Source organism: Narcine bancroftii, chromosome 12 (assembly GCF_036971445.1).
Source record: "Narcine bancroftii isolate sNarBan1 chromosome 12, sNarBan1.hap1, whole genome shotgun sequence".
Taxonomy (NCBI): domain Eukaryota; kingdom Metazoa; phylum Chordata; class Chondrichthyes; order Torpediniformes; family Narcinidae; genus Narcine; species Narcine bancroftii.
Genome location: NC_091480.1, coordinates 40,573,502 through 40,594,228, shown reverse-complemented (window position 1 = coordinate 40,594,228; position 20,727 = coordinate 40,573,502). Strand labels below are relative to the sequence as shown.

General features: G+C 42.4%; 1 protein-coding gene across 5 annotated transcripts in view; it reads left to right on the top strand.

Moving 5' to 3' along the window:
• Window positions 1-3,013: 3,013 nt before the first annotated feature.
• ern2 (endoplasmic reticulum to nucleus signaling 2) overlaps window positions 3,014-20,727 on the top strand; it is a 158,816-nt gene continuing 141,102 nt past the window's right edge. The window contains exons 1-2 of one of the 5 annotated variants that reach the window (XM_069906033.1): window positions 3,026-3,248; window positions 4,672-4,884. In XM_069906033.1, coding sequence (XP_069762134.1) covers window positions 3,162-3,248; window positions 4,672-4,884 — 300 coding nt within the window. In that variant the 5' untranslated portion in view covers window positions 3,026-3,161. The other 4 variants (XM_069906035.1, XM_069906034.1, XM_069906037.1 and 1 more) reach the window with 4 other exon arrangements.

Genomic DNA, 20,727 nt, shown 5'->3' with positions numbered 1-20,727 from the left:
ATAGCTAGAGCAATAACTATGATCTTTGACTATAGGGGAGGGGTCAGAGGATTGGACAATAGAACCATAGAAAACTACAGCAAAAACAACAGGCCATTCAACCCTTCTAGTCAGTGCTGAAACATTCTGCTAGTCCCACTGACCTGCACCCATTCCATAACCCTCCAGACCTCTCCCATGTATCTATTCAATTTATTAAAACTTAAGAGTGAACCTGCATTAACCACGTCAGATGGCAGCTCATTCCACACACCCACCACTCGGAGTGAACTTCCCCAATGTTCCCCCAAACCTTTCCCTTTCATCTGAAAGCCATGTCGTCTTGTGTTTATCTCTCCTAATCTTAGAGCCTACTTGCCCTCATAATTTTGTAAACGTCTATCAAATCTACCTTCATTCTTCTACACTCCAAGGAATAAAATCTTAACCTGTTTAATCTTTCCCTGCAACTTAACTCCTGAAGACCCAGCAATATCCTAGTAATTCTTCTCTGCACTCTTTCAATCTTACTGTTATCCTTCCTGTAGTTTGGTGACCAAAACTGCATACAATGCTCCAAATTTATCTCACTTGTCTTGCACATCACCAAAACATCCGTGTACTCAATATTTTGATTTAAGGCCAAAATGCCAAAAGTTTTCTTTACAACCATCTACCTGTGATGTCACTTTCAAGGAATTGTGTATCTGAATTGCCAGATCCCTTTGTTCCCCACACTCCTCAGTTACTGTTTGTCCTACCTTGGTTTGTCCTTCCAAAATGCAACATCTCACACTTGTCTGCATTAAATTCCATCTGCAATTTTCTATCCCATTTTTCCAGTTGGTCTAAATTCCTCTGGGTATTGAGTCTTGTATCCGTGGTGTGAAAACTATTGGAGAGGATTATTAAGGATTGGATCTACGAGAATTTGGAGAAGAACAGGCAGCATGGCTTTGAAGGGAAGGTTGTGCCTCATGAGCCTAATTGAGTTTTTTGAGGAGGTAACAAAGGAAATTGAGGGTAGAGCGGTAGATATCAATATAGAATTTAGTATGGCATTTGACAAGGTCCCCTTTGAGAGACTTATTCAGAAATTCAAGGCATGGAATCTGGAACCTTGGCAGTTGAAAAATTAGCTTGCATGTAGAATGCAAAAAGTAGTAGTGGAAGAAAATGTGACTAATGGAGTTCCACAATGATCTGTTCTGGAACCCTGATCTTTGTGATCATTATAAATGACCTGGATGAAGAGGTAGAAGGATGGGTCAGTAAGTTTGCAGATGATACGAGTTGTGGATAGTGAAGGTTGTCGTGGGTTATTAAAGGAAATAGACAGGAGGCAGAATTGGGTGGATAAGTGGCATCTTGAGTTCAATCCAAATAAGTGAGATGATGCTGTGAGTGCTGCTGCGTGAATAATTCTGATGCAAAGTCCATAGACTGTTCAATGGGTTTTAATTAGCTTAAACGTACACCAGTCTTAGCATCTTGCTGGCTCCACGTGTCTAACTGTCCCTGAAGGAGCTGGCTCAGCTCTTTATATGGGTCGGTGATTGACAGCCGGCAGGTGGGGCCAGCCTCCCAGGATGCCAACAGTGGTTGCTCCTGCAGTAGGCCAGTAGGAGTATGGTCAGTGTAGTGGTTATATCACCACATTCACCCCCTTAAAATGAGTCCGGGGGGGGGGAGGGGGGTGGTGTGACGGTGTTCTTGGTAAAGTTCTGGGAGGTCATGTGTGCCTCTGGGACTGTTGCAGGACAGGCTCCCAGTCAATGGTTGCTGGTAGGGGTCAGGCCGCCTGAGGGATGACAGGGTCCAGGGTGGCCTAGTATCTGGCTGATTGGGGTTATAGGTTTGGGGCGGGGCCATGGGGAGTGGGGCCCTCTAGAGAGGCGGAGAGAGGGTGTCGGCTCCCTGGGGATCCTGAATGAGCCAAGGATGAGAGGGCTGGGCCCCTGCTGGTGCAAGGTCCCTGGTCGAGACTGTCCTTGCGTCCATTGGAGTATCTGACGTAGGTGTAGTTTGGGTTTGAATGGAGGAGATGTACCTGCTCAACCAGGGGTCTAATTTGTGGGTTCTCGCGTGTTTGCGGAGGAGTACTGGATCTGGAGACATCAGCCACACTGGCAGGGAGATGCCAGTCACCGATTTCCTTGGAAAAGAGAAAAGGTGTGGGGGATCTGATTGGTAGCCTTGCACAAGAATAATCATATGGCGTGGAGTGCCTTTTGGACCTGCCTCAAAGGTGGTATAAGGTTTATCCTGGGCATGGATGGGGAGCTGATGGTAGGACGACCTCTGGTCAGTTGTGGAGAAATCCCTGTACTGGGCTATCTCATTGATCTTGAAGGCAATGTGGAGCAACGGGTAGGCGTCCAGCTGGGTGTATTGGTTGATGGTCTGGCTATAGTTGATGACCATCCTCTGCTTGCTGCCCCCTTACAACAAAAACTTGGGCTCTACAGGGGCTGATGCTGGGCTCGATAACTCCTTCCACCTCTGTCGGCTGCTATAGGCTTATAGTCTGGCATCAGGTAGTTGAAGAGGGATGGAGGGGCTGCCCATAGGGTGGAGAGCCTGCAGGTTGATTGGGGGCCGTCGCTGGACTTTGTGCTGTGGATGATGAGTGGGGGGAGTGGGCCACAGAAGGTAAGGATGAGGCTGTGGAGGTGACACTGGAAATAGACTCCCAGGATAACCAAGGCACAGAGCTTGGCCATGACGAGGAGCCTAGACCCTTTGTATGTTTTCCCCCCATTGTCAAGTTCACTGAGCAACACCCTACTACTGTGATGGAGTAGTCCTGGGCTGCGAAAGCGATAGCAAAGTTCACTGGGTATATTTTGAGTTTCAGTGTACGGACCACATTCGGGAGCATAAAGCTCTCAGTACTACTGCTATCAAACAAGCATTTTATTACCTTCCTGTTGACAGCGATGTCCATCATCAAGCGCTTGAGTCCATGGGGAATATCCTCCATTAATGTGGTGGACGCTAGGACTGTCTCAGGGTTGCTGCTCTCAGACGGTTGTGGCAAGTAGCAGCTTGAAAAGATCCAACCCGGTCAGCATGCTCCTAATTCAACCAGGTCCCTGCCCTACCTCTAAGGTAATCAGGGAACTTACCTAGGTAATCAGGTTAAACTTGCCTAGGTCACGTCCACTAGTGGCTTGAAAACAATGGCTAACCCAGTTACTTCTGTGATGTCAGCGCTTGTGCACTGGTGTCACAGGGTAACCCCAGCTGAAGTGTCTGCCATGATCGGGGTAAGAAAGGGGCAATTGCCACATGGGGGCCACAATTTGGGGAGTGAGTTCACTGCCAGGGGGTGGGGTGCGCGCCATGATCGGCAGGGGGCAGAGGGGTCGGCTGCAGTGCGGGGGGGGGGGGGTTTGGCTGTCGCGGGGGACTTGCCATTAGTTCCCTTGAGTGCGTGCTGTTTCACTTAGTGTCATTGAGGGCGCGTGATCCCCTTTAAATTGTTGGGTTAGTGATTTAATGGGTCCATTTCCCCCACCCCGCCCCACAGCTTAAAAGGTTCCGGAAGCATCTTTGTCCCACTAATCGCACCTGGGTCTCAGGAGGGCTACCCAGGTGCTGCAACTTAAAAGCACCTGGGATCTTGCTGGCTCCATGTGTCTGACTTTAATGGGCAGGTGATTGACAGCTGGCAGGTGGTTGCCTACCTGCAATAGGTCCACGAGAATGCAGCCAGTGTAGTGGTTATATCACCACAGATGCATTTTGGAAGAATAAACTAGAAGGCTGAGTAAAGGGTTAATGGTCAGTTACTTAGGATGGATGAACAGAGGGAACTTGGGGTTCAGATCCATACATCCCTTAAGGTTCTTGTGCAGGTTGATAGGCTAGTTAAGAAGGCCTGTGGGATGATGGGATTCATTAATAGGGGGATTGAATTCAGGACTAGAGAGGTCATGTTGCAACTCTACAAATCTTTGGTGTTCAGTTCTAGTCCCCTCATTAAAGGGAGGATGTGGAAGTGATGGAGAGGGTGCAGAGGAGATTTACCAGGATATTGCCACATTGGTAAGTAAGTGAAGCAAGGTGAGTAGATCTTGGACTTTTCACTTTGGAGCAAAGGAGGATGAGAGATGACTACTTAATAGAGGCCTACAAGATGATGAGAGGCATAGATCAGGTGGGCAGCCAGCACCTGTTTCCCAGGGCAGGATCAGCAAACACTGGAGATGATGTGAAATTTAGGGGAGCCAGGGGTTTTGAAGTGTTGTGGGTGCCAGGTGGTGGAGGAGGCTGGAACGTTGGGGGCATTTATGAGACTCTCAGGCAAATAGAGGGTTAAGGGTTGGGAATGTTTCTTATTTGTAAGGAATACAGCTTTGAGGCCCTGTGCTGTGAACAGACTATATATAAACCATTTAGGCAGGGGTCGACCACCAGCGCCCCCCCTCTCCTTCCCCCCCACCCCCGCGGGCCCTTCATGACGTCAGCCTCTGCCTCGCCAACATTTACAAACAAACCCGCTCCACGTGTCACCGAGCTGTCACTTTCGGTTTTCGGGCCACGTCCGCGCCTGATTCGCTCAGTTCGCCCACCCATCACTTCCTAGACTTCCCTCCTTTCCATTGGCCAATGTCAACGTCGCTCCGTCGTCTCCCGGACGCTCCATCAAATCAAACTGCCCCGCTCGGGCTCCGATTTTCCTTTCAGCCAATCGCCGGCGCCCCGGCCCTCCAGCGGGCGCGCGCCGCGTCCAAGGAGCTGACGGTTGAGCGCTCGAGGCATGGAAGGGGGGATTCGGCGATGGCAGGTGCTCCCGCGTCTCGACTGACTGAGGCGAGCGAGCGGCGCGAGGCGATGGCAGGGCTCCGGGAGTCCGGCGCCCTCCTCCTCATTGCCCTCCTACTGCAGAGCACGAGTTGGGTGAGTGATCGGTGAGCGAGGGGCAGATCGAGGCATGGGTTGATGGTGGGGGCGGCCCCCGAACGTGGAGGGTCGCGCGCGCGTCCCCTCCCCTCCCGGACTCCAGGGGCAAGACTTGCACCCCGGTGCCCGGCGGCTTGCCGAGCAGCACAATACTGGAGCATCGTGAGAACGATGCCACTTGCCCTGGTGCGTTCAAGTTCCTGATTCCAGATTAATCCGATTTAGGTGTGTCTGGTTCTAATTATACGTGTGAATCATGACCCTTGTGCAGTGCAGATTGGTATTCAGTGTATCCTGTGGACTGAGGCTACACCCCTACTGTACTAACGAAGGTTCCACTTGCTGGCTGAAAGCAGGCGAGCCTTGGTTTTTAATAACCTGCCGACGAGAGTACTCTGAGCGGAACCATTTTCCGGTGCAGGGAACGTGCCTGCATCGATACAGCGACTCTGATAGGCACGAGGTCCTTGGATTGTAAAATACTTCGCTATTTTTCAAATATTGTTACGGATTTAGGAACCACATGTGTCATGTTTCATTTCTCACAATGGTCGGTGTGATTATCTGGCTGAAGGCTAAATATGCAAATCCAGAACGAGAAATCCTTTTTACACCGAAAAGCCACGTTGCTGCCGTATACACGACTTACCTGGACTTACCTGGAAGCTGGCTTACTTGTTCACACAGAACAAGGAGCGCGGTGGGGGGGGGGGGGGGGGGGTAGGAGAGAGTCGGATCCATGAGTCCTTTCACATAGCAAACTGGGTTTCTGAACCAAAAGAGGCGGGGAGTGTAGCAACAGCCTGTGATGTGTTGAGAAGAGAATCAGATTTGGTGGGTCGAGACAAGGGTTTGCAATCGCAATGTCTTTTTGGCTTGGCTTCGCGGACGAAGATTTATTAAAACACAACAATTGTAAAAGAGCGTAGCAAAATGTTAACGGGAATAAAGTACATATGCATGCAATTTATAAAGGAGCATAGGAAAATGTTTCGAGACTAAAACGTGCACAATTTAGAAGGGAGTGTGGGAAAATGTAAAATTGTGCACTGTTTAACATTTTCCCACACTCCTTTCTAAATTGTTTGCATATGTTTTATTCCTGTTAACATTTTGCCATGATCTTCAAATTGTTGTGTTGATGAAAGCTATGTGTGATTGCAAACCCTTGTGTCCAGATCCACTGACATTCGCACACTATGCGCCTAGTAGAGTCCCCTGCTCTACTCACTGTGCACCTTGGACTATGAAACTTTTCTGGACCCAATGTCATCTTCGCTTGCCATTTTGATCTGACAACGTGGGCCGACCCTTTTAGATAAGTCCCGTATCGATATGATCCACTGCTGAGAGTACCTACCTTGGTGGATTGAAGACTGGTATGTCTAGGATGCCCCCCCCCCCCATCTGCCTTTGATGCTTTCACACAGGGCTTGAAAGGCAAATATAACCCAGCTTTCAAGTGCTGTGTAAAAGGGGCTTTAGAGAACTTCCTTCACCCTTTCCTATATTGCAAAATGATGGTTTACATTCACCAGAGAAGTTGGATAAATCCTAGGTTTGGTCAAATGAAAGATGGTGGTGTACCCCAACCAGGATAGCTTCACATTGAAGGTTCAGTTAGATTTTTGTACTTGTTTGTTCGAATAGGAATTAAACCCACCATCTCAATCTTGGGTAGAGTGCTACCAATTTGATAAGAAAATAAAAATCTGAAATTAAAGGCAAGAACCTGTCTTTTAACTTAACAGATCAGCATTAGCCTGTTGTGAATTTTTACCATTTTATCATGTTTATCTATTTAAGTAATAGGTGGTAGTGGCAAATGGATATATTTTGGTTAATTTTCAAAATATCTATTGCTTCTATTCCCCTAAGCATGACAGTTGTGCGGAACAATAGTATTGTATACATATCTGATTAAGATGCAGAAGGATCTTTCACAATTAAAAACATGCATCTTTTGTTTACTTTTATGGCAGTATTTTAAGCGATTTACAGTAATTATTTTTTGACAATGCCTTAACCCAGAAAATAAAGGAATTGAAACAATTCCTGATTGAAATTTGACTTTGAATGTTCAGATATCATTCTTCAAGTTGAGGTGCAATTTCACAGAATTTTTAGGATTTTATAAACATTAATCCATCCAGTGAGGTAGAAACTACATTACATAGAATGGCAGTCTTAGATTTATCCAATTCATTTTTGTGAGTTGTTGAGAATGTTTTATTTATCATTTAGCACCAAATATCCTTGAATCAGTGGTGCTAGCGATGCCAGGTAATTAGATTCTTGTTGGAAATGGTCATTATATGATGTGCTTAAATTTAGACATGCACCCTAGGTGAAAGTTGTTGGATCTGCAGGCTGAAATAATTGACTGAGATTTTTACTACCATCTTCCTCTGTGTAAGGTATGATTCTAGCCAGTAGAGAATTTTCCCTTGACTCTCATCAGTTTCATTTATAATAAGACTTTGAAGTTGCACTTTTCCAATTCTGTCCTAATTTCAAGGGAAGCCATGTTGTCTCACCTCTAGAATAGTTCCTGGAGCAATTTTTTTGAACAAGCTGATAATAAATAGTGCCTAGATCCAAATGATGTTTAGTTCAGTTTCTTCAGGATGAAGGTTCAGGTTATTATTGAGTAACGGCCACATAATTAATTGCACAATATATTTAAAAGTTTTAAAATGCTAATATTGGAAATTTGAAATAAAAGTAGATGTAGGAAATACTCAGTTAGACAACATTTATGGAAAGTGAAACAAAATATAATTTTAGGTCAATGACTTTCAGTCAACACAGGAAAGGTTGGAATTAAAGTATGATTTAAATTGGTGAGAAGGGATCAGGGAGGTCTGATAGGACGAGACCAAGAGAAACTGAACGATTTTAATGGTGGTAATGCTTGTCACTATGGCTGATAAAGGTTTGTTAATCACAGCTGATCTTGTCTGGGGGATTTGAATGAAAATGGAAATAACAGAGGGAACAAAGGAAAACAGTGCACAAGAACATAAACAAGGCCAATTTAACCTTTGAGCTTGCTCTGCCATTCACTAAAACAATGCAGCTGATGAGAATCTGAAATAAACCTGACATTAAATAGGCTATTTGGTCTCTTGTGCATGATCTGCTTTTCAGTAAGATTATGGCTGACTATTTACCTCGGAGAATTCTAAACATTTACTGCTGCCTTGTTTCTATCTTGAATAGCCACCCTCTTGAGACTTACCCTTGGCTCTAGGCACTCCAGCCATGGGAAATATCGTGTCACAAAGTAGCCTGTGAAGCCTGCATTGTTTGTTCCAAACCCTCAAGCAGATTTGATTTGTATGCCAAACTCCCTTCATTTAACAAACTTGACATCTCAGAAATCAATCTCACTCCGTCTCCTTAAAGTTTATCTTTCTTTAGATAGATAGGCTGGGCCTGTACACTATGTTTTAAGAGCAACATTGCAAGTATTTTGCATTCAAATCACAAGTAATAAAAGTCAATGGACTAGTTGCTTGACGTGCCTGCATGTTCAACTCCAGAAGGGGTGGCACAGTGATTCAGATAGTGTGGGACTTGTATGCTCTCCCTGTGATTGCATGGACTTCCTCTTAGTGTTCTGCTTTCTTTCCACCTCCCAAAAAGGTGCAGTCTGGTTGCCCAATTTACAACTAACATTTCCCCTACAATGCATATGTGGTAGAATCTATAGAAGAGTTGATGGGAATATGGGGAGAAGAAAATGGGTTCGGGTAGGATAGTGTAGAAATGGATACTTAAAGGTCAGAAGAGACTTGATGGGTTGAAGTGCCTGTTTCTGTATTTCTCTTTGATGAGAAAAATATAAGATCCTTGGAATGCTTTTCAAGCTATCCATTTGAAAAAAAATCTACCAAGGTGGAATCTCCTTCCATTTCTCCACGTTACATGTTCCATCTGCTGTCTTTTCCTATTCCTTTTAGTTGCCTGTATCTCTGTGAAAACTCTGTTATCCAAAGCATTGATGCATATGATGAACAGTTGGCGCCTCAGTACCGATCCCTCTAGCATTCTATCTTGTAATCATCTTGTAACCAAGAGCTCTACAGCACAGAAATCGGCACTCTGCCCAACTTGTCCCATTTGTCTGCATTTGGTAATTTCTTAAACCAGTGGTTAGAAAATTACTTTTTCTTTCCACTCACATGCCACTTTAAATAATCTCTATGCCACAGGTGCTCTGAGATTAGTAAAAGATTACTTAGTGGTATGTGAGTGGAAATAAAACTTGAAAACCACTGCTTTAATCGTACCTCATTGACTCGTTATGTGCACGGTTTCATAATTCCAAAGGAAAGAGGCCAATGACAATTTTTCTCATGCAAAATATTTCAGAAGCAATTGAGAATTGAGCAATTCAGAAGCAATGGTTCTCAACCTTTTTTTTCCCCTCTCATACCATCTTAATTTACTAAATACAGAGCACCTATGGCTTGGGGATTACTGAAGGTGGAATGTGAGTTTGAAAAACAAAGTTCTAGACCTTTTCTATCCATATACCTGTTTAAATATCTTTTGAACGTCACAATGTCCCCTTGCATCTTATTTCATATTCCCATCATCCTCTATGAAGATTTGTCCCTCAGGTACCTGTTAAATCTTTCACCCTTTGCAGGGTAGATTCCTGCACCCCAGGGAGAAAAGTCTCAGCCTATCCCCCTCTTGTAATTGAAGCCTACCAGTTCCTGAAACATTCTCATGATTTTCTTTTTCTACACCCTATGCAGTTTGATATTTTTGTATAGCTGGTGTCCCAAACTCTGCATGCTACTTCAAATGTGGTGTCAGCAAAGTCTTGTATAGCTGTAACATGAGGTCTCTGCTCCTGTACTCATTGCCCTGACTGGTGAATGCAAGAATGCCAAATGCTTTCTTCACCATCTTGTCTTCCTGCCTTGCTACTTTCATGGAGCTATGTACCCATACCCCCAAGTCTCTGTTCTACAACACTCCCCATGGTCCTTCAATTCACTGTGCAAGTCCTGCTGTAGTTTAACCTACATCTCATGTCTGAGTTGAACTCCATTTATTGTTCCTTAGCCCACTTTCAGTTAATCCAGATCCTGTTGTAATTTTAGTTCATTGTCTTCATTGTCAATTGTTCCATTAATTTTGGTATCTGCAAACTTAATAGCCATGCTAACTACGTTATTATCTCGATTGTTAATATATAGATGTCAAACAGCATTGAACCCAGTACAAATCCCTGCAGTGTGCCACTGATCACAAGCCTCCAACCTGAATAACAACCCTCTAATATCAGCCTCTGCCACTTGCCATCAAGTCAATTGTGTATCCAATTTTCCAGCTCACCCTGGATCTCATGTCATCTGACCTTCTGCTCCAGCTCATCATGTGGGACCTTGTCAAATGCCTTGCTAAAGTCCATGTGGACAACATCGACCTCCCTGTACTCATCAATCTTTTTGATCACCTCTTCAAAAATCTCAACCAAATTCATATAAACCTGAAAATTGTTTGAACATAGAAACTGAAGGGACCAACAGGTCAGGTAGCATGGGGGAAATGTGGTCAGTCAACAATTCAGATCTCGACCAAGGATCCTGACTCACCGTTGACTGACCATTTCTCTCCTGTAAATGCTGCTTACCAGCTGGGCCACTCAACAGTTTCTTTTTGTTCACTTGAGATTCCTGCATGTAAATTTCTTCTGTTTCTCTGAAAATGCATGCACTGTTTTGCTGAACTTTACTCCATTAACATTATACTCTGCACTTTTAGTTTGCATCATCTGTTGTACTCAAGGATAGATTGGCTTTTCTAGATTGCACACAAAACATAATTTTCACAGCATCTTGGTACACATGAAAATAATCAATTCAGTTTAATTTATTTGTTAATTTCTCTGTTTCGTCCAGCATGTAAGCTCTATTATCATGTACTTGTTTTCATAATTTCTTGTTGAGGCACTTCATCAAAGACCAGTTTTTCCTCCTCTTCTATTCTGCTAAAGATAGCTCAAAAAACTGATTTGCACAAGATTTTCCTTGCAAACCCATTTATACTCTGCCTAATCCTATTGTTATTTACTAAGTGCCCTGTTATCTCTTATTTGACAATAGTTTCCAGCAATCCCCCCCCCCCCCCACGAATGATGTTGGGCAAACTGGTTTATATTTTTTTTTCTGTTATTAAATGGTAAAATAATACTAGGTGCCTTCAAATCAGAAGGAGCCATTCCAGCTTTGATGCAGATTTGGAAATTGACAACTTGTCTATTTCCAGTTAAAACACAATGCTGGCGAAACTCAGCTGGACAGTGCACTTTATATAGCTGTAACTGATTTGTGCTAATATGCATCTTTAAAGTCATTATAGAATCATATTTATTAATAAAGTTAGTTTTGGGTGGACAGGGCACATTTACATTTTATGGACACACCAGTCTTTTGAAATAGAAGTTTGATGGAAGATGTGTCAACAGCCATAAAAATGAAGTACTCGAAAGAACAATGGGTGTTTATTTAAAAGCATTTGTGTGTACACACAGCATTCTTCTGGCAGCTGTTCAAGCAAGTTCTTCCTTAAGTGGCCTGTGCAGACTATCTGAAGTCAGATCCACTCAAGCAAGTGGATGGATGCTTTTAGCATATAAATGTGAATTAACTTTGGAAGAAACTTCAAAAGACTAGCTGCCATGATTCATGCTTTTGGAGAAATGAAGCAGAAATGATGTCACATATCATGTGATGAGAATTTTCAGATAAACACATTACGAGAGGCATTTTGGGACCAGAAGACGCTTGGCTATCCTGTAGTTAACGCAGAATTGAAGGAGCTTGACCATCCTGTAAGTAAGACAGGATTGAAGTGCAGTAACCAAAGGCCACTTGTTTTCTCCTTTTGAAAAGGAGGAACACTGGAAAAATGGTTTTGAGGAATTTAGCCACTTCACTGTCTCTTTGGAAGAGGGGTCAAATTCTAAAGAAATTAGATATGGGGAAAAGGTAGGTAGGTGGAGTTGAGTCAATGATCAGATCAGCCATGATCTTATTGAATGGCAGAGCAGGCTTGATGGGCCTACTCCTGCTCCTATTTCTTGTGTATATACTATGTCCACTTTTGTATGACCACTTCATGTATGCCTTGTCTGGGTTTGTGAAGTCTTTGTGGAAGTTGTAATAGTAGGAGATTATAAACTTTCCACAAATTGACTGGGGCTCCCATACTGTGAAAGGGATTGGAGTTTGTTAGATGTTCAGGAAAGTTCACTAAGTCAATGGGGAACATTTTGGATTCAGATTACAATACCATTAGTTTCAAGTTAATTATGGAGAAGGATAAGTCTGGGCCTCAGGCTGAGATTCTAAATTGGAGGAAGGCCAATTTTTAAGAAATGAGAAAGGACCTAGAAAGTGTGGATTGGGACAAGTTGTTTTCTGGCAAGGACATCTTTGGTAATGTGAAATTTGGAAGTGCAGGATTTGCATGTTTCTGTCAGGATTAAAGCCAAAGTTAACAGGCTTAAGGAATCTTGGTTTATGAGGGATATTGGAGAGCTGGTAAGAAGAGAGGTGTGTCTGGGTAGAGCCAACAAAGAGCAAATAAGATATTTGAGGAGTATAAAACATGCAAGAAAAAAAACTTAAGAAGGAAATCAGGAGGGCTAAAAGATGACATGAGGTTGTTTTGGCAGAAAATGTGAAGGAAAATCCTTAAGGTTTCTACAGGTATGTTAAGAGCAAAAGGATAGTAAGGGACAAGGTTAGTCCCCTTAAAGATCAGAGTGGATGGCTATGTTGGAGCTATGGGAGAGATCTTAAATGGTTTATTTGCATCAGTATTTACTCAGGAAATGGGCACAGTCATGGGAAGTAAGGAAAAGCAGTAGTGTGGTCATGGAACCTATACACGTTAAAGAGAAGGCGCTTGCTGTCTTAAAGCAAATGCGGGTGGATAAGTCCCAAGGGCTTGACAAGATATTCTCTCAGACCTTCAGGTCAAAATGTCAAAATTGCAGAGGCCATGGCAGAACTATTTAAAATGCCCCTTTGCCACAGATGAAGTGCCGGAGTGTAGCTCATGTTATTCCACTTTTAAAAAATTTAAAAAAAAAAACTCCAAATGTAACCTGGGAAGTGGTAGGCTGGTGAGCCTGACATCAGTAGCAAGTATATTATTGGAAGGTGTCCTAAGAGATCAGATATACAAGTATTTGGATGGCCAGGGACTGATTGGGGTTAGTCAACATGGCTTTGTGTGTGTCGGGCATGTTTATCCAATCTTGGAGTTTTTCAAGGAGGTAACCAGGAAAGTTGATGAGGAAAGGTTGTGGATGTTGTCAATAGATTTAAAAAAGGCCTTTGACGAGGTACTATATGGGCGGTTGACCAGAAAGGTGGGAAACCTTTTTAAAACTCACATTCCACCTTAAGTATTCCATATGCCATAACCAAATAACCATATAACCATTTACGGAGCAGAAACAGGCCATGTTGGCCTTTCGAGTCCGCACCTAAGTGCTCTGTGATTAGTAAGGGTGGAAAGAAAATGTTTGAAAACCACTGTTTTAACTGTATCTAATTGACTCATTATGTGCACTGTTTCATAACTCCAAAGGAAATGGCCAATGACAATTTTTCTCAAGCAAAATATTTCAGTAACAATTGAGTTTAGAGCAGTGGTTCTCAACCTTCCCTTCCCACTCACATACTACCTTGAGCAATCCCTTACCCATCACAGAGAATTTGCAGCATAGGTAATATGGGAGCTTTTTAAAAAAAAAAGTTGCCCAATCCTGGTTCAGACGCTTGGTATTCATGGTGAGGTGGTAAACTGGATTCAACATTGGCTATACAGGAGAAGCCAGAGAGTGGCATTGGATGATTGCTTCTCAGATGTAGGCCTGTGACTTGTTTCCTGCCTCAGATCAGTGCTGAGAAATTTGTTGTTTGTCATCTACAGTGCCCTTCATAATGTTTGGGACAAAAACATTTTTTCTCCTTTATTTTCCCCTGTGCTCCAGTTTTAAATTTGTAAATAAATAATTCACATGTAATTAAAGTGCACATTCCAGATTTTATTAAAGGCTGCTTGTATACATTTTGGTTTGACCCTGTAAAAATTGCAGTACTTTTTAATACATAGTTGCCCCATTTGAGGGCACCATAATGTTTGGGACATTTGGCTTCACAGGTGTTTGTGAGTACTTGGGTATGTTTAATTGCTTCATTGGTGCAGGTAGAAGAGTTGGCCTTGCTTCTAAGCTTTTTATCTCCTTTGGAGTCTGTAGTTGCCATTTTTCAACATGTGGTCCATTGCTATGTTCCAAATATGGTGTCCTGAAATGAGGGGACGATGTATAAAAAGTGCTGTAATTTCTCATGGTCAAACCAAAATGTGCACAAATGCCCTTTAATATTTTGCTTGAGAAAAAGTCAGAAGCCGTTGTAAGGCTGAACAAGAATAAAACAGTAAGAGACATCACCCAAACTTTAGGATGACCAAAATCAACTCGTTGGAACATCATTAAGAAAGAGTTTAGTGGTGAGCTCAGTAATTGCAAAGGGACTGGTGTTCCAAGGAAGACTCCACTACTGATGATAGAAAAATTCTCATCCTAATGAAGAATAATTCCCCAAATGCCTGTCTGACAGTCAGAAACACACCAGGTGTGGATGTGTCAATGACTAACTATCTGCAGAAGACTTAATGAGCAGAAATAGAGGCAACACTGCAAGATGCAAATTACTAGTTAGCCACAGAAATAGGATGGCCAGATTACAGTTTGCCAAGAGGTATTTAAGAGCCTGCAGAATTCTGGAAAAAAGTCTCGTGAACAGATGAGACTAAGATTAACCTGTATCAGAGTGATGGCAAGAGCCAAGTGTGGAGGTGTAAAAAAAAAAACAGGCCAAGATTCAATGCATACCACCTCATCAGTGAAAAATGGTGGTGGGAGTTTTATGGCCTGGGCATGTCTGGCTGTCACATGTACTGGTGCATTTATCTATATTGATCATGTAACTGCTGATGGCAGTAGCAAAATGAATTCTGAGTTGCTTAGAAATATTTTAAGCAAATGCCTCCAAACTTATTAGACAGCATTTCATCCTACAGCAAGACAATGATCCCAAACAGACTGCTAAAGCAACAAAGGAGTTTTTCAAAGCTAATGCAGACCAGTATGATGGGGCACTGAGGAGTGCGGTAGAACTGAGGGATCTGGAATACAGATACATCATTCCCTGAAACTGGTAATATTGGTGGATAGGGTTAGACAGAGAGCTTTTGGCACATTGGCCTTCATAAATAAAAGCATTGAGTATAGGAGATGGGATGTCATGAAGTTGTATAAGATATTGGTGAGGCCAAATTTGGAGTATTGTGTGCAATTTTGGACACCTAACTAAATGAAATTTATCAATAAGATTGAAAGTATGCAGAAAAGATTTTCTAGGATCTTGCCTGGACTTGAGGAACTGAGTTACAGGGAAAGATTAAACAGGTTAGTTAGGTCTTTATTCCCTGGAGTGCAAAAGAATGAGGGGAGATTTGATAGAGGTATACAAAATTATGGGAGATATCAATGGAGTAAATGTAAGTAGGCTTTTTCCACTGAGGTTAGATGAGATGCAAACTAGACCATATGAGTTAAGGGTGAAAGGGCAAAGGTTTAAGGGAAACATGAGGTGGGATAACTTCACACAGAGTAGTGGGAGTGTGAAATGAGCTTCCAACTGAAGTGGTGAATGCAGGCTTAATTTTAACATTGAAGAAAATTGGACAGGTACATAGATGGGAGAGGTATGGAGGTCTGTGAACTAGGTGTAGATCAGTGGGACTAGGTAGAATAATAGTTTGGCACAGACTAGAAGGGCTGAAGGGCCTTTTCTGTGCTGTAATGTTCTGTGATTCTAAGTTCTACATATGTTATTGTGACTTGAATTCTCTCATCTTTTCTCTCCTTATGGCATAGGAAAAGGCTGTTTGGTACACTGAGTCTATGCTTGCTTTTGGGTGAATCCCATTCTGCAACTTGTTTTTTTGTAACCTACACTCTCTCACTTGTTTGTTCATTACCCTTAATTCCCCTACCATTCCACCTACATGAAGAGTAATTTATAGTAGCCAATTAATCTACCAACCAGAAATCTTTTGGATATGAGAAGAAAAGGGAGCGTCTGGGGCAAACCCACAAGAGGAATGTGCACTGGGGCAGGAGTTGAGATGTGCATTACCTGCTGCACCACTATGCTGTCTCTGGGTCAATCATTCAGGCCTTGATAATGTCCCAGTAGTAAAACACGAAAGCCTAAAGAGACTGTGATTGAAGTAAATACACAATGCTTGAGAAATTCAGCAGGTCAAGCAGTGTACATATGTAGCAAAGATAAAGATGCATAACCAACATTTTGGGGTTGATGGGCACTTTATCTTTATATAATAAACTAATTGACCTGCAGAGTTTCTCTGGGATTCTGTTCTCACTAATGTCCCAGTGGCTTATTTGCTATTTTCCAGTAACTTGGCAGTGAGAGTACCACTTTCTGCCACTTTGTAATACAGAATGCAGGTTGATAGACGGTTTGGGTTTATCCTATTTGTAGATGGAGAGAAAATTTCATGTTATTAATTGCATGCTTGTGTGTTGGCTAGAGGACGCAGCTACTTTTGAAAGATTTCAATAGTCGATCAAGAATATTTTCAGGTCTGACAAAGCTTTTGGTGCAGAGTGTATTCTGTCATTGTGAATCATGTAGGTTGAAGGCTATCCTCAGTAAATGTTGGAGCCTCATTAAATGTCTGCAAGAGATCATCCACTTGGCATATCTGACTAAAAATAGTTGCAAATGCTTCAGCCTTGTCTTTGGCATTTACTTCATGGCTCTACCAATGTTGAAGGTAAGAATGTTATTTGAGCCATCTTCTATTAGCTGTTTAATAGTACACACCACCATTCATGATTAGATATCAAAGAACGATAAAGCTTTATCTGTTTGTTGTGAAATCACTTGGCTCTCTTTAATGGAATATATTTTTTCCATTGTTAAAAATGCAAAATAATTTTTGGAAGCCTGCTGATAATTGGGTATTATTGAACCTTAATGGTGGTAGTAAAATAGGATTATGCTGGGGAACACCTTTTATTGCTGTGGTCTACAACGCCGAATGGATGCCTGTTTTTGAGCTGCTAAAACGCAACAATGAGATTTGCATCCTGCTGCCTTGTGAAACAGAGGGAAGTATTCCTTCCCATTTGTGTTCTTTTGAACTTTGTGCGTGGAATATGCCTTCCATTTTGGGCATAATCCCATGTATTTTTTTAATAGTAGGTGTATTACTTGTCTGTGTATTTTTTGTTTTCTGAAAGATGCTTATTTCTGTCCTGTTTTAGATCTTTGCCACTGCATTGGGAGCTGAGTTTTCTATTGTGCTTTTTTTAATGATGCAACCCTTGATGTAAGGAAAGTAATCACAATGACATTATTAAAGGAAAACGTGCAGATACAGGAAATCTGAAATAAAAACTGAAAATTCTCGGAACTTTCGGCAGATGATGCAGCAAATGTTGAGAGAGAATGTTGATGTTTCAGGTCAATGAAATTTCATCAGAATATTTGAAACATTTTCTGGGTTTTTTTTAATCCATGATGACATGTGCATTTTTAATGGAAAGTATCAAAGGATAGAAACATAGATAGGAGCAGGAGTAGGTCATTCGGCCCTTCGAGCCTGCTCCGCCATTCAATTAGATCATAGCTGATCTTAAAGTTCAGTACCCCATCCCCACCTTTTCTCTGTAACCCCTAATCCCTAATTCCCTTATACTGAAGAAATACATCTAATTCCCTCTTAAATATATTCAATGAACCTGCCTCTACTGCTCTCTGTGGCAATAAATTCCACAATGAATGTTCCAGAAAGATTATGATGGGTAAGGGAGATTAAAAACCATTCACTGATAATTGGAGGTCAATTTTGGGTTTAAATGTTTGCATGTTGCGCAAGGGAGAAAAATTGGAGAGGTTGAGTATAAGAATCAGAGTATATGGTGTATTAAGGTGCTTTCCATCTTGGGTCCTGCTAGTTTGATCCCATAAACAATGTTTAGTGAAATGATAAATATAAACCTAAAAATGGCAATTACATATCGTTGCTCCCAGCAAGACTATAACTATTCTCCTCCCAAGCACCCAAGCCTCCCAGGAAAATTTCCTGTAGGAGAAATTAAAGTTTTTGCTTTTTGGTTAAGTCGTATCTCTCTCCACAAAACATTAGTGTTGAGTTACTTCACAATCTTCTAAAGATTTCATCATTATCATTCTACAACTGAGGAACCATAGATATATCAACTTAATCCAAGCTCAGTGAAACTAGCATATCAGTCAAAAGTATTTAAGTGACCACATCTCCTAAGCAACAACCAGTAATCTAGTATTTTATTTCCACAGCCCTTGCAAGGATGATAGGAATAAATTAAAATCTTTTATTCTAATCTCGATGGCTTTGATTAAATGCAGTCATTGTAATATAGTGACTGCTTGATGCAGGAAGTACAGATTCAGACCATGACTTCTGCCATCACAGTTGGAATAACTAGGATTCATATTTTCAGTTTAGAAGATCTGCAGTTTGCTACCCTGCTTTTTTTTGAAATCCATAAATATCAAACAGAATATGAACATAATTTAAAATGTTAGAAGGTATATTGAAAAGGTGTATTAACATTGTTCTACCCAGTTAACTGATATAATAAAATACTCCCCTATTTGATGAATGATAATTTGAGTGAAATAAATACAAAATGTTAATCTGTATGTATTATCTTAGAGGATGCAAAGATTTGAAATTAAATTATTGGCCTTGGGAGATGTAGTCAATTTGATATTTTATGTAGATATGGACAATTCATTGTGAATAGATTGTTGATGATAGATCTATAGTTACAAGGCAACATTGGTCGTATCTTTGAAAAATTGTGGTGGACTGCTGAGTCTTCAAAATAAATGTTTTTGGGGTGAGCTACATCTGGAATCGGAAAACAAGGCGAATTAAAAGACTGTTGTTGAACAAGAAAGTCTGCAGATATTGTGATTTCAGTAAAAATACAAAAAAGCAGGAGGAACTTAGCAGATCTCGCTGCATCCAAGGAGGTAAAGATGTATAAGCAATGTTTCTGGCCTGAGCCCTTCTCAAGGTATGAGCAAAAAACAGGCAGGTGCCTGGGGAAAAAAAAAGGAGAGAAGGGAAGAAATGGCAGGGGGAGCTCAGGGAAGGGGGAGAGGGATTAAGGTGCTGAACGAAGAGATCTTTCAGTCTCTGTCCAGCCTCTCTATAGAAGAGACCACATTAAGAGCACCAGATGCAGTAGATGACCCCTGCAGTTTAACAAGTGAAGTGTTGCATCATTTGGAAGGAGTGTTTAAGTCCCTGAATGGTGGTGAGGGAGGAGGTGTGGGCACAAGTGTTGCACTTCCTGCGGTCACTGGGGTAGGTGCCAAGGGAAGTGTGGATAAGGGAGTCATGGAGGGGGGAGACTCTGCAGAAGGCATGGATAGGGAAGGCCTACACTTTCTGAGAAGACTGAAGCGGGCAAGGCTACTGGCCAATAGGAGCTCTATAGAGAACGTCCTGGTGAACTGCATCACAGTGTGGTACGGTTGCTGTAAAGAAATGGATCGGAGGTCATTTCACAGGACTATAAGAATGGCAGAAATGATTGCTGGAGTCTCTCACCCCCCCCCCCCCCCACACACACACACACACAATTGTGATCTACTGGGATCGTTGTCTGCTGAAGAGGGAGCGCAAAAATCATTGGTGACCCCTTCCACCCTACTCACAGCAACTTTCAGCTGCTCCCTTGGAGAAGAGATACAGGAGTATCAGAGCCAGCACCACCAGGCTGAGGAACAGCTCCTTCCCATGGGCAGTGAGAATGCTAAATGATCAAAGGAACTGCTCACACTAACCATCTGAGACTCTCATATGTACAAAACAATATTTATTTATTTGTACGGATGAAATGCTTGACCTGCAAATGTATTGTGTGTTTTATTTGGTTATGTGTCTGCATGTTTTTCACCAAGGACTGGAGTACTCATCGGGTTGTACTTATAGAATTAGATGACAATAAATTTGGAGTCACAGAAGGAGTAATCCATGCAGAAGGTGGAGATTGGAGGAGAAAGGAAGATGTGCCTGCTGGTGGGATCATGTAGTAGGTGGCACAGATGATATGCTGGATATACAGGCTAGTAGGGTGGTAGGTAAAGGCAAGGGGAATCCTGCCCTCCTTTTGCAGAGGGGGACAGGGCAGATATGCGGTAATGGGGGATATGCAGGTGAGAACAGAATTGATGGCAGAAGAGGGGAAGCCACACTTTTTGAGGGAAGACATCTTGGAAGATCTCATCCTGGGAGCAGATGCAATGGCAACTGAGGAATAGCAGGAAACTAATGGAATCCTTACAGGGGCCATGGTGTGAAGAGGTATTGATGAGGTAGCTATGGGAATTTGGTGGGTTTGTAGATGTCTGCTGAGAGTTTGTCTCCTGTGATGTAGACAGAGGTGGAGAAAGGGGAGATTGTCACTAGAGATGGACCAAGTGAATTTGAGGTTGGGGTGAAAGTTGGAAGCAAAGTGGATAAAGTCAATTAACTCATCATGGGTGCATGAGGGAGTACCAATGTAGTCGTCAATGAAGTGGAGGAAGAGTTGAGGAGCCTTGCCTGTGCAGGCTTGTAGCATGGATTACTCCATGTAGCCAACAAAAAGAGAGGCATAGCTGGGGTCCATGGGGGTACTCATGGCTACCCCTTTGAGTTGAAGAA